Here is a 13,209-nt window from a genome sequence, read left to right as displayed (position 1 = left end):
ATCTATGTGTATAAGAGACAGGTGCGGCGCGGAGGGGAGGCTCCCAGCGCTGGGGTGGGAGTCGCCGAAGAGTAGTTCGGCTGTTGTGGGTCAGGGGGAGCCGTCGGTGAGTCCGTTTGCCGCCCGCAGCAGACACCGGCTGGAACCCAGCCGCGGGGTGGGAACGGGAGGGCGCAGGCGGAGCTCACTTGGCCGCGCCCGTCGGCGTGGCCACTCCGTGAGGGCTGTTAGAACTGGTCCTGGCCTCGGGTCTGGCGGTGGGTACCGTGAGCTGCCAGGTGGGCCGGAAACCGAGCTGGTGTGCGGGGCTACGGAGGAGCGCTCGGTAGCGCCGAAGCCCGCTTCCGTGTAATGGTACAGTCACCAGCGCCGCTGTGGCTACCTGCGTTTGTCTCGGGCTGCGAACTCCTCCGTGCTGGCAGGTCTGCTGTGGCGTGGCGATGACGAGAATGAATGAAAGCTGAACGGTAAACAAAAGTCACAATTAGCTAACGTCTTCTAGTATGCCTCCATGTAGACGCTAGTGGTTTGGAATCACTTAATTACATAGCTTTGCTGTGTTTCTTTTAACTTACTGCTACTGTACTACATGTTTGCAGGTGACACTGAGGGGGTTTTAAGGTGAGGACCAGACACTCAATCTGGAGAGGAAAAAGAAGTACTTGTATGTAACTGTAGTTTTCTTTTCACTGAATGGAAATATTTGGAAATACAGATGCTGAAAGGGAAATTACAAAGAAATCAAATTAAAGGGGTTCATAAGAGTTTAAACTGTGAGGTAAAGGAGAATGTTAGGTCTTTGATTTGAATTAACACCTTGCATATGATATGTTTCTGGCATGGTTGCCGTGAAAGAAAATGAGTCTGCTTGATGGGTACCATAGTGCCAGTTATAAACAAGTGTGAAAGATGTAGAAAACTAAGTTAAAAGAACTAAGTTTAACTTGATAGCAGGATTCTGGAGAAGGAGATATTGGAGAGCCAGTCAAGGCCAGGGATGAAGACAGGCAGAAAAGCAGGCTTAAGTTAAGGTCAGTGATGTCTTGATAAATTCAGGCACTGTGCTGTGTTATGGGGATGGGTGCTAACCCTTGGAGTATTTTTTTTTTTATTGATTAAACCCTTGTGAGCTTTGCTTTTTCCCATTCTCTGATCCTCCTGTCCAGAGTATTAATTGGGAAAGAAAGTAAAATCTTTTCAGAAAGAGGAGATCTATTTGCTGCTTTTCCTTTTCTTAGTTTCTCATTTGGGACCTTCAGCTAACTCCAGTGCTGACTCTGTTAGTTTTAACTTTCAGAGCTAAGAATAGTAAGTGAAATACTGTGGAGTTCAGGGGGTTTTATCTTTTTCACAGTTTTTCTGAAATTCTGAAGATATTTAGTCAGGTATTTTTAAAATCACTGCTTTCTGGAAAAATACAGAGTTCATCATAGAGTCACTAGTAGAGTAGCATGATAAATACCTGGAGAGGACCACTGCATTAGTTGATGTTTGGAAAGTTAAATTTGCAGCTGTAGTCTAGAACATTTTTTGGAATGCTTCACTGAATAGTGTTATAAATCACCAGTAATTGCAAAAGACTGCACTTATTTTTTTCCAAGCAAATTATTTTTTCAATACTAAAAAATACTGCTAGCAAAATAATTTAAAAATTCAAACTTAATAAACTATAAACTGCATTAATTTTCATGTTCTGCAAGCCTTTAGTGCATGATTCCATTCTTATTTTCTATACAAAAGATAGAGAATGTGCATTGTCTTCCCTGAACTTTCACAAGCAATGTATCTTAATTTTGTCTTAATATTTACTAAACTCTTTTGATACAGTACTCCAGTACTCTTGCATAGCTTACAGGATTTCTGCAGAACATTGAGAAAGCATAGCTCCCTTATCTCAGTACATCATAATTTTTTAAAAAATCCAGAGTAAATGTCACATGGCTGGTATGTGTTTCTGCATTTCTAGGTGTTGAAAATGTTGTGTTTGTATGATATGGGAAGGGTCTTCTGGTGCAGGAGAAAGCATTTAAAAATAGTTCATGCCATCTATAAAAAAATTCCTAGTTATTGTTGCAAAGATTAAGTACCAAATGTCGGTGTGTTGGGGTTTTTTTATTCTAAGAATGCTAGTCAAATATATGTCCAAATTCTGATATGAATCACGTCAGTAATACATTCTTCTGAGATATTGGCAGCAGAGAATAGTAGCCCTGGAATACTCATCTTTTAGCAGTAATTTTGGGACAATGAGAATGGTCCTTGTGGTTTGTTTTTGGTTTTGTTTTTTTTTCTTTTCCCTCCACTAACCAGAGAATGTCTTTGCCTTCTGAAATGAATCTGAACTTGCTGTAGGAGTAGGTGCTTACAAACATATTTGAAGTGAGTACAGCAGTGTCAGAGTAGTAATTGCATAGCTGTTGGGAGTTGGCCTCTGCCTTCTTGCTAGATCCTTACTTTGTGCTGTGTTTGCAGGGAGGAGTGAATACTCGCTTCCCATGACTGCATATTTATCTTGTTGGCAGTTGGTAATTTCTCTGGAGTCCTGTCTCCAAGTGTTTTCCTGCCAGAATACAAATTGTTTCTGCTCTTCTAAAGTAAAGATTATTAGAGAAAAGGCCAGATTGCAATTGTTATATTGCCTTCAGTCAGCAGATTTATTGAAAATACTATTTTTATTCAATTTTTCCTTGTAAACAAGTATTGAGAATGTCTGGAGTAAAAAAGTTGTAGGAGGTTACTTACTAGTTTTAATTCTGGGTGTTTCAAACCCTCATAGCAAAAGCTTAAAGGGGCAGGCAATACAGGGTAGAACTACAGATTTAACACCATGTGATCTTCAGCTTGCTTACAAGAAGTTCGGGAAGTTGAATATTGCTCTAACAAATCTCTTTCAGCTGTTTTGAAATTTTTTTTCCGTAACTAAATGGAGGTTCTGAAATAGGAATATCACTCTGTCTTTGCTCCTGAACTCTTCAAGCAACAATGATCAACTAGCTCTACATTGCAGTCAAAAGTGCAACTAAAATACATTTAGGTAGATCTGGCTAACAGTAGCAATTACCACTGTGTTAGTGGGTGGGTTTTTTGTTTTTGTGTTTCAGGCTTTACAAAACTGTTGGGAACTTCAAAATATATATATACCCAGAGACACAAACTGGGCTGCCAGCCTGTCTATGGTATTAGGGCTGGTTTTGCTAGCTGGTTTTATGTATCCTGTAGCTTTCTAAGTTCTCTGGTCACAGGGATAGCAATAATGTTAAGGGCGAGTGCACAGATAAATGCAAAGATTTTTGCAGCCATGTTGCTGCTGTTCCTGTTATTTCTCTCCCAATCAGTCTGTGTGAGAGTCAAAGGAAGGCCTTAGAGGTTTAATTTTGAAAGTGGGATGTATTTTTAACCATGGTCTTCAGGATAGCTTGGAGGCTATTGTCAAATGGTAGCTTTAATCATAGCTTGACATTTCTAGCCTGAGGACACTGGCAACTAGCTGGAGACCCAAGCTAGTGTTTAATAGCTATCAACACATGTGTAACTTGGAAGGAGCCTATAGCATTAGTCTGAGTTGTGTTCAGTCCAGAAATTGTGGGAAGTGGGGCTGCTATGCAAGATTATGGAAGGTGGAATGTAAGACCTAGGAGGACAATGTAAGGAATGTAAGACATCAGGAGGATGGAAAGACCTAGTGTGCTTGTGTTACTATGGTAAATGTTATGGGATAAGAGTTGCAAATAGTAAACAAAGTTTCATTACCTGTTCACAAAAAAGTCCTTTTCTCCATACTAGCAGTAAATCAAAAGAGAGGTCTTTATATATATGCATGATTCTTTTTTTTGTTGTTGTTGCATTCAGTTTCACTATATAGTTCCAAATACGTACTTTTTTTGATAAGCAGCTTTCAAAGATCTTCGTCTATTTAAATAATTGGTGTCTACAAGACATACTATATTTGTACATTCAGGAGAGATTTTAAGTGGTCATAAAATAGGCTGACCTTTTTTTATAAATTTAAAATGGCTGTAGATTGGCTGTTCTAAGTTTTTCGGTCTTTATGTGTGAGTTTTTCCTGGTACTATGTTTTGTTACATACCTAAATTTGTTTCTTTTTCAGAGATTGGAATGGGACTAACAGGCTTTGGAGTGTTTTTCCTTTTCTTTGGAATGATACTCTTCTTTGACAAAGCTCTTTTGGCTATTGGAAATGTAAGTGCCTTCTGCTTAGTCCTAGATTCTGCACTGCTTAGAATTCAGTATATGATATATTAAAAATAAACTAAAAATAAAATAAATTATCAATTTGAAACTGGATCACAAGGAATACTGTGGCAATTTGGTATAAAGCAAGAGTTATACTAAGTGACAGGAGTGAATAATTTTTCCTGATTAAAGTTAGAACAGCTCACATGAATCTAAATATTGTACCTCTAGGTCAAGCCTGTGATATGTTGGTCAGACAAAAAGAAGCTTGTTATGCTGCTGCAAATACAATCTTCAGATTGGCTGCCATCACTAATGTTTTCTTTTGCCATCTTTTAAGATAACTGTCAAATTTAAGTATGCATTTGGATAAGAATAGTGAAGTGTTCTGTACACATTAGCAAATGTAGCTTTGCAGTGTTTTATTAGGAAAGAACGAAGTATGAATTGCTGATAGTCTGGGTTTAGAAGAGCCAATCACCCTTCATAGTGGAGAGATTTAATATCTTCAGTTTTTACAAGATCAAAGCATCATAGAAAAATAAATCCTAGTTCTGGTACACAAAATTCCCAATCCAAAGCAAATATAAAATGACAGGGTGTTTTCTGAATGTGATAATCTCTGTGCCTCTGCTGTTCTTGGCTTCACCAGCTAACCCAAGAGCACAGCCTGGTAGAGGTTTGCATTCTCTTTTGCTGATGCCTAAAAGTCTGTGGTCAAAACTGATCAGTTTAATTCTGTGGCAGCAGAGTCAAATACTGAGCTTCACTGAAGGAAAATATTAAAAATTTGTATTTTAATTTGGGTGCATTAGTTGAAGCATTGTTCTGAACCATCAATAAAGCATATAGTGAAAGAGTTTAAAAAACAAAATAATGCTTATTTTTTCCTTTCCTAATGCAAGGTGGAAATAAGAGATCTGGTTTAGGGAAAATGATGGAAATGTAGATAGGAAGAGGCAATAGCAGTCTATGTGGTAACCAAAGATTATGCAAGAAAAGGTACTGTGTCCTTACAGAAAGTTTAAAAAAACTATATCAGAAGGGGGAAGAGGTGTTAAAGTGGCTTATTAATATAAAAAGCTTAAATTTAGTCTATAATCTTGAGTAAAATCTGACATACTATCCCTTTCAGCAAAAATGTTGTCTGGATGTATGCTTGCAAGCTGAAATAGTTACAAGTTCTGTTGCTAAAAGACGCTAAAAGTAGTTCTGACTAGTTGGGGCTGGTGTGATAGTGTTCAGTCTATACTGGAACCAGTACACGGTAGAAAGACTGTACAAGTGTAAAAAACCCAAACCAACAAGTAAGATAACATAATACTCTTCAGCTATTTTCCTTTTTTGGCTTTGTGCTGTTCAGTAGATCAGTATAAGCTTTTGAAGATGCCCACAGTACAGAACAGTTGCTTTTGTAACATGTGTGTTTTCAGTTTTTTAGGAACCTTTGCTGTCAGTAGTACTAAGCTTCAGCACTGCTTGTGGATAATGATTGTCCTTGTGTTACAGGACAGATATAACTATTGTCACCAGGTCTTTTGACATAATTGTGTTTGTTAGAGACCGCAAAGGTAGACTTCTTCCTTTTAAGTAGCTGAGAGAAGAGTTTTGAATGCTAGCTACAAATGCTTTAAGATGGACTTTACAAAAGAAAATCACTAGTAAATTTCTTCTTACCATCTATCTTTTGGTATTAAAAGAAGTTGTGCAAGAAATGCAACCTAATTTTGTACAAGATATATATAGATATATATAGATATATATATATATGTGTTTACATTTTAAACTCAGGATTACAATTAGCTGGGTTTTTTCTTTGTTTTTTTCTTTTCTAGGTTTTATTTGTGGCTGGCTTGTCTTTTGTTATTGGTTTAGAAAGAACATTTCGATTCTTCTTTCAAAAACACAAAATGAAAGCAACGGGCTTTTTCCTTGGTGGTGTGCTCATAGTTCTCATTGGTTGGCCTTTAATAGGAATGATCCTTGAAATTTATGGGTTCTTCCTATTATTCAGGTAAGACTTGTTTCAAAATACCTTTCTGTACTGGTGTATCTCAGAATAAATATATTTGTTTAATGTTGCTGCATTGCAGCTGGCAAAGTGGCAACCTTTAAATGTTTGCTTTTGATAGATTTTATATAAAATTGTTGATTTACATTTGCAAGAGGTGGAAAGTTAGTTAAGTATTTTTCCAAGATTCAAATCTGCTAATGTTTGTGAGGCATATACAAAACTGGCTTTGGTACTGTTTATGTCTAACCAAAGAATTGTAAAGCTTCAAAATATCTGGGACCCCAAATTAATAGCAGTGCAAAGTTCAAGTATTTAATCATTAGGGATATTAGATACTTTTTTTGTGTGTGGGAAGTTTGTTCGTTTCTTTAACAAATGGGGCAAAGTACTTGGTTACAAACATCCTAGGTTTATAACCTTACAATTTCATTACTATGGTTGTCCAGTGAAAAGATGTTTTATGTCATGTTTCATTACCCTTTTGCTCTAGTATAGTCAGAACTACTGGCTTTGGTTACCATTATCTTGTCTGAGTTAAGGAAAGATGAAAAATTCTTATTTTTTTTAAACAGCAATCCTAATACATGTTATAGCTTTCACAATGTGTCATTTAACTTCTTCACAAATGTAGTGTAATGGTGAAAGAATTTGATATAACCTGTATATATCTACATTTTATATTTATTTTCATGGTTGAAGTTCCATACTTCATAGAGAACATATAGAACAAAGTACAAAATATACTAATAAGAAGGGAGACTTTTAATTGTTCTTGGACTTTTGTTCCTATGAAGACTGTTTCATTATTGCTTATTAATCTAGCAACAGACACCTAAAATATTTTTTAAGTGTTCAGCTACTGGCTAAATAGTACAGTTCCTGTTAATCAGAATCAAACTGCTGTTCTTATGGCATTCTTTTTTCCACTCAATAAAATTCTATGTTAATCTTGTATTTAGTTCAAATAAAATGTTAGCTAGCTACTACTACAAGCAAAGACTTCTTTGCTTCAGTCTTGTTCGTTTCAACCAATATTGTGTTTCCAGTAACCTGCTCCTTTCTGAAGAAGTTAAAAGTGGAGCCTTTCCTCAAGCATCATTTTATATGATTCCTCTGGTTGCACAACAGAAAACTTCCCTGGTTATCATCAGTCTCTGAAGTACATAATTTTCTTAAGCCCAAGGAATACCAGATCAATTTATGCACCTTTGGATTTGTTAGGGCAGTATGTTGTAAGGACGGGTATTTCTGTGTATCCTAATGGTTCCATTTATGTGGGTTACCAGGACTTTATATAGAAAACCTTTATATTTTATCAAGAGCAATTCTAAAGTTCTGGTAATTTCACTTCAACTCAGACTAAGAGTTGAATACAACCAAATCACTGAATACAGTGTTTACTTTTTTTTTTTTTTTTTTTTTTTTTTTTTTTGACCACTAAACCAGTTCCACTAGGTCTCCAGGTCCCTCTAGAATCTTTACTTGTAGGTTGTTGATTTGCATCTATAGCCTACTTCTACACAGTCACCTTTCATATGCCCTGTAGCAGTAATTGCAGAGCCCCTGCTGTCCACAAAGCAATGATTAGATTGGTGAACAGGAACACTTAAATGACAGGATTGCTAAGATTAGTTTGTTTTGAGATGCATCTGACTGAAGTGAGACATACACACAATTATTAGTTTACTCTGCTTTAAATCTAAAACATCTTTTTTTTTTTCTTGCCTTTATTTAACATGCTGCTGTAAGTTTCCTGTCAGAGGCTTAGTCTTTTGCCATACTTCCTCATGCTCAGACTCCATTCACTGGGGAAGGCTATTATGGGACAATACCTCTAGAACTCTAAGCAGCTTTTGGAGCCTTGTTCAGGTTACAGGCATCCGAAGTTATAGATAACAATGTTATCCTAACTGTACTGACTATTTCTTATTCTTGGCTACACCAGTTGTTTTAATTCATCACAAGTGGTTTGTGTGCCCTGCATCAAAATTTACTGGACTGCTAAAATAATCTGGTCTTTAAAAAAAGAAAATTTCCAAGAAAAACTTGCTGGTATTGATGTTGCCCAGCAAGTAGTTCTTACTGATGTAGTGAAGAGGATGATGAGACTTGCGTAACTTCACTGTTTCGCTGTGGCTGAGGTCTCATTACATGTTAATCCTTATTCTACACAGGGAATGTATGGCTCAGCAAGAGATACCTCAGAATGCCACCACCAGCTGAACTGCTGCAATTGACTGCAAACAACTGAGATAGTGCCATAGAAAAATTATTTTCCTGCTGCAGAGACAAAGTGGGCAATGCAGGGGTCTGCACCATAGCAGCTGTGCTAGGCAGCATGATTCAAATCTCTGACTTTACATAAATTTGTGAAATAAGTGAATATGTAACTCTGGCATGTTTCATTTTCTTTGGTTAATGTAAGGAGCACCATATATGGTTTCAAATGGGTTTACTCAGAATTAATTTCATTTGTTTTTACACTGGGTATTGCGATAACGTATTTCCTATAATGTAAAAATAAATCCTCTCAAAATATGTATGGTAATTTTGAGAAATGAGTTGGGAGTGTGAGTTCTGTTGCCTAAGTTGAGTATGCTTTCATTATTTTTTTTAAGAGCTGACTGAGGTTGCCATCTATGAAGAAAATTAAGTCCCTTTAAAAATGTGTTTCTTTCCCAGTTTTCTTCTATCTCTGCTGAATGTATGTTGATACATTTGGTAAAATTAATGTGCTGCTGACAAGCTACAAGACTTTATGTAATCTTGGTTTAAAAAATACCTCCTATTTCTTCATTTTATAGCAATATGAGAATAGTGTAATTATAAAAAAACTAATACAATCTTCTGATATCTTACCTGAAGGGGTTTCTTTCCTGTGGTGGTTGGCTTCATTAGAAGAGTTCCAGTTCTTGGATATCTCTTGAATTTACCTGGTATAAGCTCGGTAAGTGTTTGGTACCTCATGCAAGTTTTGAAGCTTGTACTGGTTTTTATTCCATTCTTACAGCAATAGTAGAAATGCATCAGAAATGAAGCAAATAGAACTGTAGAGCAGTTACTCTGCGTGTAGTCCTGTATAATTCTTTCACCATACAGATCGCCTTCATTCGCAGTGAGAGAGTTCTAGATGCAAAAAGGACACCTTTTCAGAAGCTGCCCCTGCTTATGTGTTGTGAAGTGGAAAGAGCCCCGGAGTGTGACTCAGGACACTGGGGTTCTGCTTCCTGCTTCACTGTTAGCCCTAGGTGACCAGATAAGCGAATCATGCCACTGTTCTGTGCCTCTTCTCCTGTCTGTACAATGTGCAGGACACTGTTCTTCTTGTGTAGTACTTGGATATATTTATGAAAAGGGGCCTGTAAAAGCAAACAGTTTAGTTCAATGTTAAATTGCAGCTTGTATGGTGAATCCAGAAACTCTCATGATGCATAATCGTTCATCATGTTTATTAAGGTCCACTGCACCAGACTACATTTTGCTATTTACTAAGATTTGTATTTTTTCAAATGCAGTTTTCCATTTTATTAACCAATAGCCAGAGATTTGAAGACAATAAGTGCTAGAAAGATGGTAGTCTAGGCTGTTTCAGTCAACTACTTTTACTGTGCTAATTTTGGTATGTATTTTAACATAAGCATTTTTAATCCTAGTTTTGAAAGTAACAGTTTTAATAGTTATTACTAAAAAATTAATAGGGGGTGTAACTTAGATGTATACAGGCTGGTTTTTAAAAAATTAAATGTTCAAGATCATCTGTTCCGATCTTAGTTAGGCCAAGTTCTGGCTAAGAATTCATGATCAATTGGATATTTCTTTTGTCAATTGATCTTACTTAGTCATATTTAGTTTGATCATAATGGGGTTAAATCTTGTTTTAGAAAGGTAATTGTTAATGTTTTATTCAAAGCCTACGTAGGCTCAGAAGAGAATCCACAGTAATGGTCAGTTGAAATATCTTACTTGGTCTACTAATGCATGTGTGGCTGATACTGTATTGTTTTGTTTTAATCATTAAGCTAGCAGTGTTATCTGCATTCTTCTGTTTCCTTTTCATTCTGTTGCATCTTCATGTTGCACTGTTAATGTCTATATGAGAAAAACATATCATGCAGAAACACAATTGTAAGATTTTTAATTTTCACAAACTTAAATCATGAGATCTCGGTGAGTACCACTTGACTATCATTTTCAGTCGCATACTAACTGTGCAAGTAGCAAGTAATATTTGAGAGTAATCTCAATGTACGTAAATGTCATGCAGCTTAAAACCTTTTTGTCTCCTTTTCTACAGCTTGTAGATAAAGTTGGAGAAAGCAACAACATGGTATAATGACAAGAGGGCAGAAGACCAATTCTAAACTTACTGTATTATTTATGAAATCCTTTTGAAGAATACTCAGCACAAAGTTGTGTACAAAGGAAAAGCTTGTTACATTCTTTACATAACAGTTTAATTTAAAATGTATAGTCAACAATATACATTAGAAAAGAAGCTCAGCAAGCGTGCTTCTAGGAAAGTAACTCCAGAGTTCAGGAAGTAATTTGAAGAGGTGAAAGTCATGGAATAACCCATGTGACAACTGTTCAAGACTATTTTTGTTGTTTTGGGGAAAAAAAGATAGAGGCAATGAATCCTTGTGGAATTAACAGTGCCTGTACTTTACCTCCTTATTTTGAAGGTGCAGTAGGGCAAACAGGCCTATGTTTTTAAGGGTGACCCAAACTTATCCAACCCTCTGCTTGTTATCAGAGTGTAAAAAAAAAAAAAAAAAACAAACCAAAAACCACAACCAAACAAAAAACCCCCAAACTTCTTGTGTAACAAGAGGTGCATCTTTGCATGAAGGTTAAGATGACTATTCATCTTTAAGTGTATTATGAAAAAAAAAAAGGCAACCCTACACGATTCTGTAGTAAACATTTTTGTAAATATGTGGATGAAATAAAACGTTGTTATCTTAATGTTTCAAAGCCAAATGTAAGTTGATTGTATTTGCCTTCCGTTTCGGAATATGCAAAAGGTCAATCTTTAATAACTGCAGTCTTAAATGTTGATTCTGAACATGTAGAACTCAACAGGGAACTCTGGAAACTGGCTCACACTCCTCTTCCAGTTTGTTCTCCTTGTGTCATGTTACACTTGCATCCAGTTGAGAATGTAGCCCCTTGTCACTAACATGAAACTTTGTGAAATATGCTTAGTTCACAAAAAATGCATTTGGTTAAGGTGCTGACATGAACCCTGTGAAATGTATCTTACCAAAATTTGAACCTTTGTTTTTAAATAGTTTGAAGCTAAGGTTTCTTTGTTTACTCTGGAACTACAAATTGACTTATTTTTTACAGTAATAAAATGAAAAATTAAAAGTTCTGTGTATGTGAGTCTATGGGGAGAAAAATCTAGCTAATGGGGCTAACTAAAGATCAAGTGCCAGTCTCTGTATGTTTTGTAACTTGTTGCTTGAGCTATCTTCAGATAGCTTGAAACTTCTATCAGTCACAGCAACAACTTTGCTGTTACATAGAATCTTAGTTAATTTGGAATAAAAGTCCCCTACTAATGCAAGGGTTACATTTCTGCTTCTATTGGAATGTTAAACATTGTCCCACTTTCAATAGATTTAGTTATGTAGTATCCTCACCTAACAAAATGTCATCATTAAGTGAACTGTATTTGTGCAGGCTTTGGGGGCTGCTGTTGTGTTTAATTTTCTTTTCCCTTAAATATAATCCTAAAAAAATTACCAAAATGCAATGGTAGTATTTCAAGTAGCTATGTATTCTTAAAGGTCTAATGACTGGGTTTGGGATTGTTTTCTTTTCCTTCATTATGCAGTTAAAATTGGTATTTTCCAAAACAACTTTTTAACAAGAATCCTCATATACCAGCCCTTTTGGAAGTTGCTAAGTTTATTTGCATAAGCATGTTTTATTTTCATTATAACTGTATAAGTAGCCACAATCTACTATTCCCAATGTTTAATTTACTTCTTTCTCAAACAGGCACAGAATGATTCAGCGGAAAAAAAATGCCATTATATTTACAATGAATAGTGTCTGAAAAATCAGTGTTTTATTTTATAAATGACAAAAAATGGCTGTGTTTGCCTGATGGCATGTATGTTGTAGTTTACAAACAGGACTGAATATGACTTGTGGCTTCTACCTCAAGAGATAAACGAATTTTAAGTGCTCCTGTACATCTGTTGTGTGTTAAAATGACTAGAGAATAACACTACAGCAGTTTAGCAAACTCATCTTATTTGCTTTGGCAGAGCACTGGTTTATACTGTGGGAATCAAGTACTTAAAGCAGGCAGTATTCATAATCTACATTGGAAGTCAGCTACCTGAAGACTTTTGTTCCTGTCTTTTGAAAGTAATGTGATGGGAAAGGTGGATTGTACCACATGGCTATGGAGCTCTGAAAGCAAAGTGCTTGGTAAGCTGAAGTACTTTCATCAAAAAGGAAGTTGATGATATCTTTCAGAAGTGATGAATGTGTTGCTGTATATGATTTTTTTAGCCCTCTGAAATGCCAGGATATAGGCAGTTCATCTCACTTCTATTTAATTCATTGTTTAAACTCAGAAGTCAGTTTTTGTCAGATGTGAACTATTGTGAAAAGCATCTGAGGGAACAAAATTGTATGTTGAATTTATCATAGTCATTTTCCCTCAAGGTAATGTCTTTGAGACAGTTTTGCCAAGATAAATGTGGGTGGCAGCTAAGGTCAAAATGACTTAGCCTTAAAGTGTTTCTGTCATTGTAAAAATATCTTTAACAGAAACATGCTTAGAACATTTCCCCATTTAAATGTAATTTATAATTGCTGCTTTAAAAATCATAAGGATGGATCTTATTCTGAGAAAATGAATACTGTAAATATTCTTGTCATACCTTGAATAAATGGGTATGTTTTTCTATAATTTGTCTTTGTGTCTCTTTACATGCACACTTTAAGAAAGTATTTTGACAAGTTTTCCTTTTCAAAGGTTA

At 36.0% G+C, this 13,209-nt stretch overlaps 1 protein-coding gene across 1 annotated transcript; it reads left to right on the top strand.

Moving 5' to 3' along the window:
• Nucleotides 1-83: 83 nt before the first annotated feature.
• On the top strand, nt 84-12,977 carry GOLT1B (golgi transport 1B). Its single transcript, XM_026868118.1, has 5 exons — nt 84-106; nt 4,109-4,200; nt 6,030-6,208; nt 9,074-9,155; nt 10,503-12,977. The coding sequence occupies exons 2-5, from the start codon at nt 4,117-4,119 to the stop codon at nt 10,539-10,541; spliced, it is 384 nt and encodes a 127-aa protein (XP_026723919.1). The 5' UTR covers nt 84-106; nt 4,109-4,116; the 3' UTR covers nt 10,542-12,977.
• Nucleotides 12,978-13,209: the final 232 nt, after the last annotated feature.

The sequence above is a fragment of the Athene cunicularia genome (assembly GCF_003259725.1).
Source record: "Athene cunicularia isolate RWA chromosome 1 unlocalized genomic scaffold, athCun1 chr1_part2, whole genome shotgun sequence".
Classification (NCBI taxonomy): Eukaryota; Metazoa; Chordata; class Aves; order Strigiformes; family Strigidae; genus Athene; species Athene cunicularia.
The sequence above is the reverse complement of the archived record's forward strand: the minus strand, read 5'-3'. Positions and strand labels throughout refer to the sequence as shown.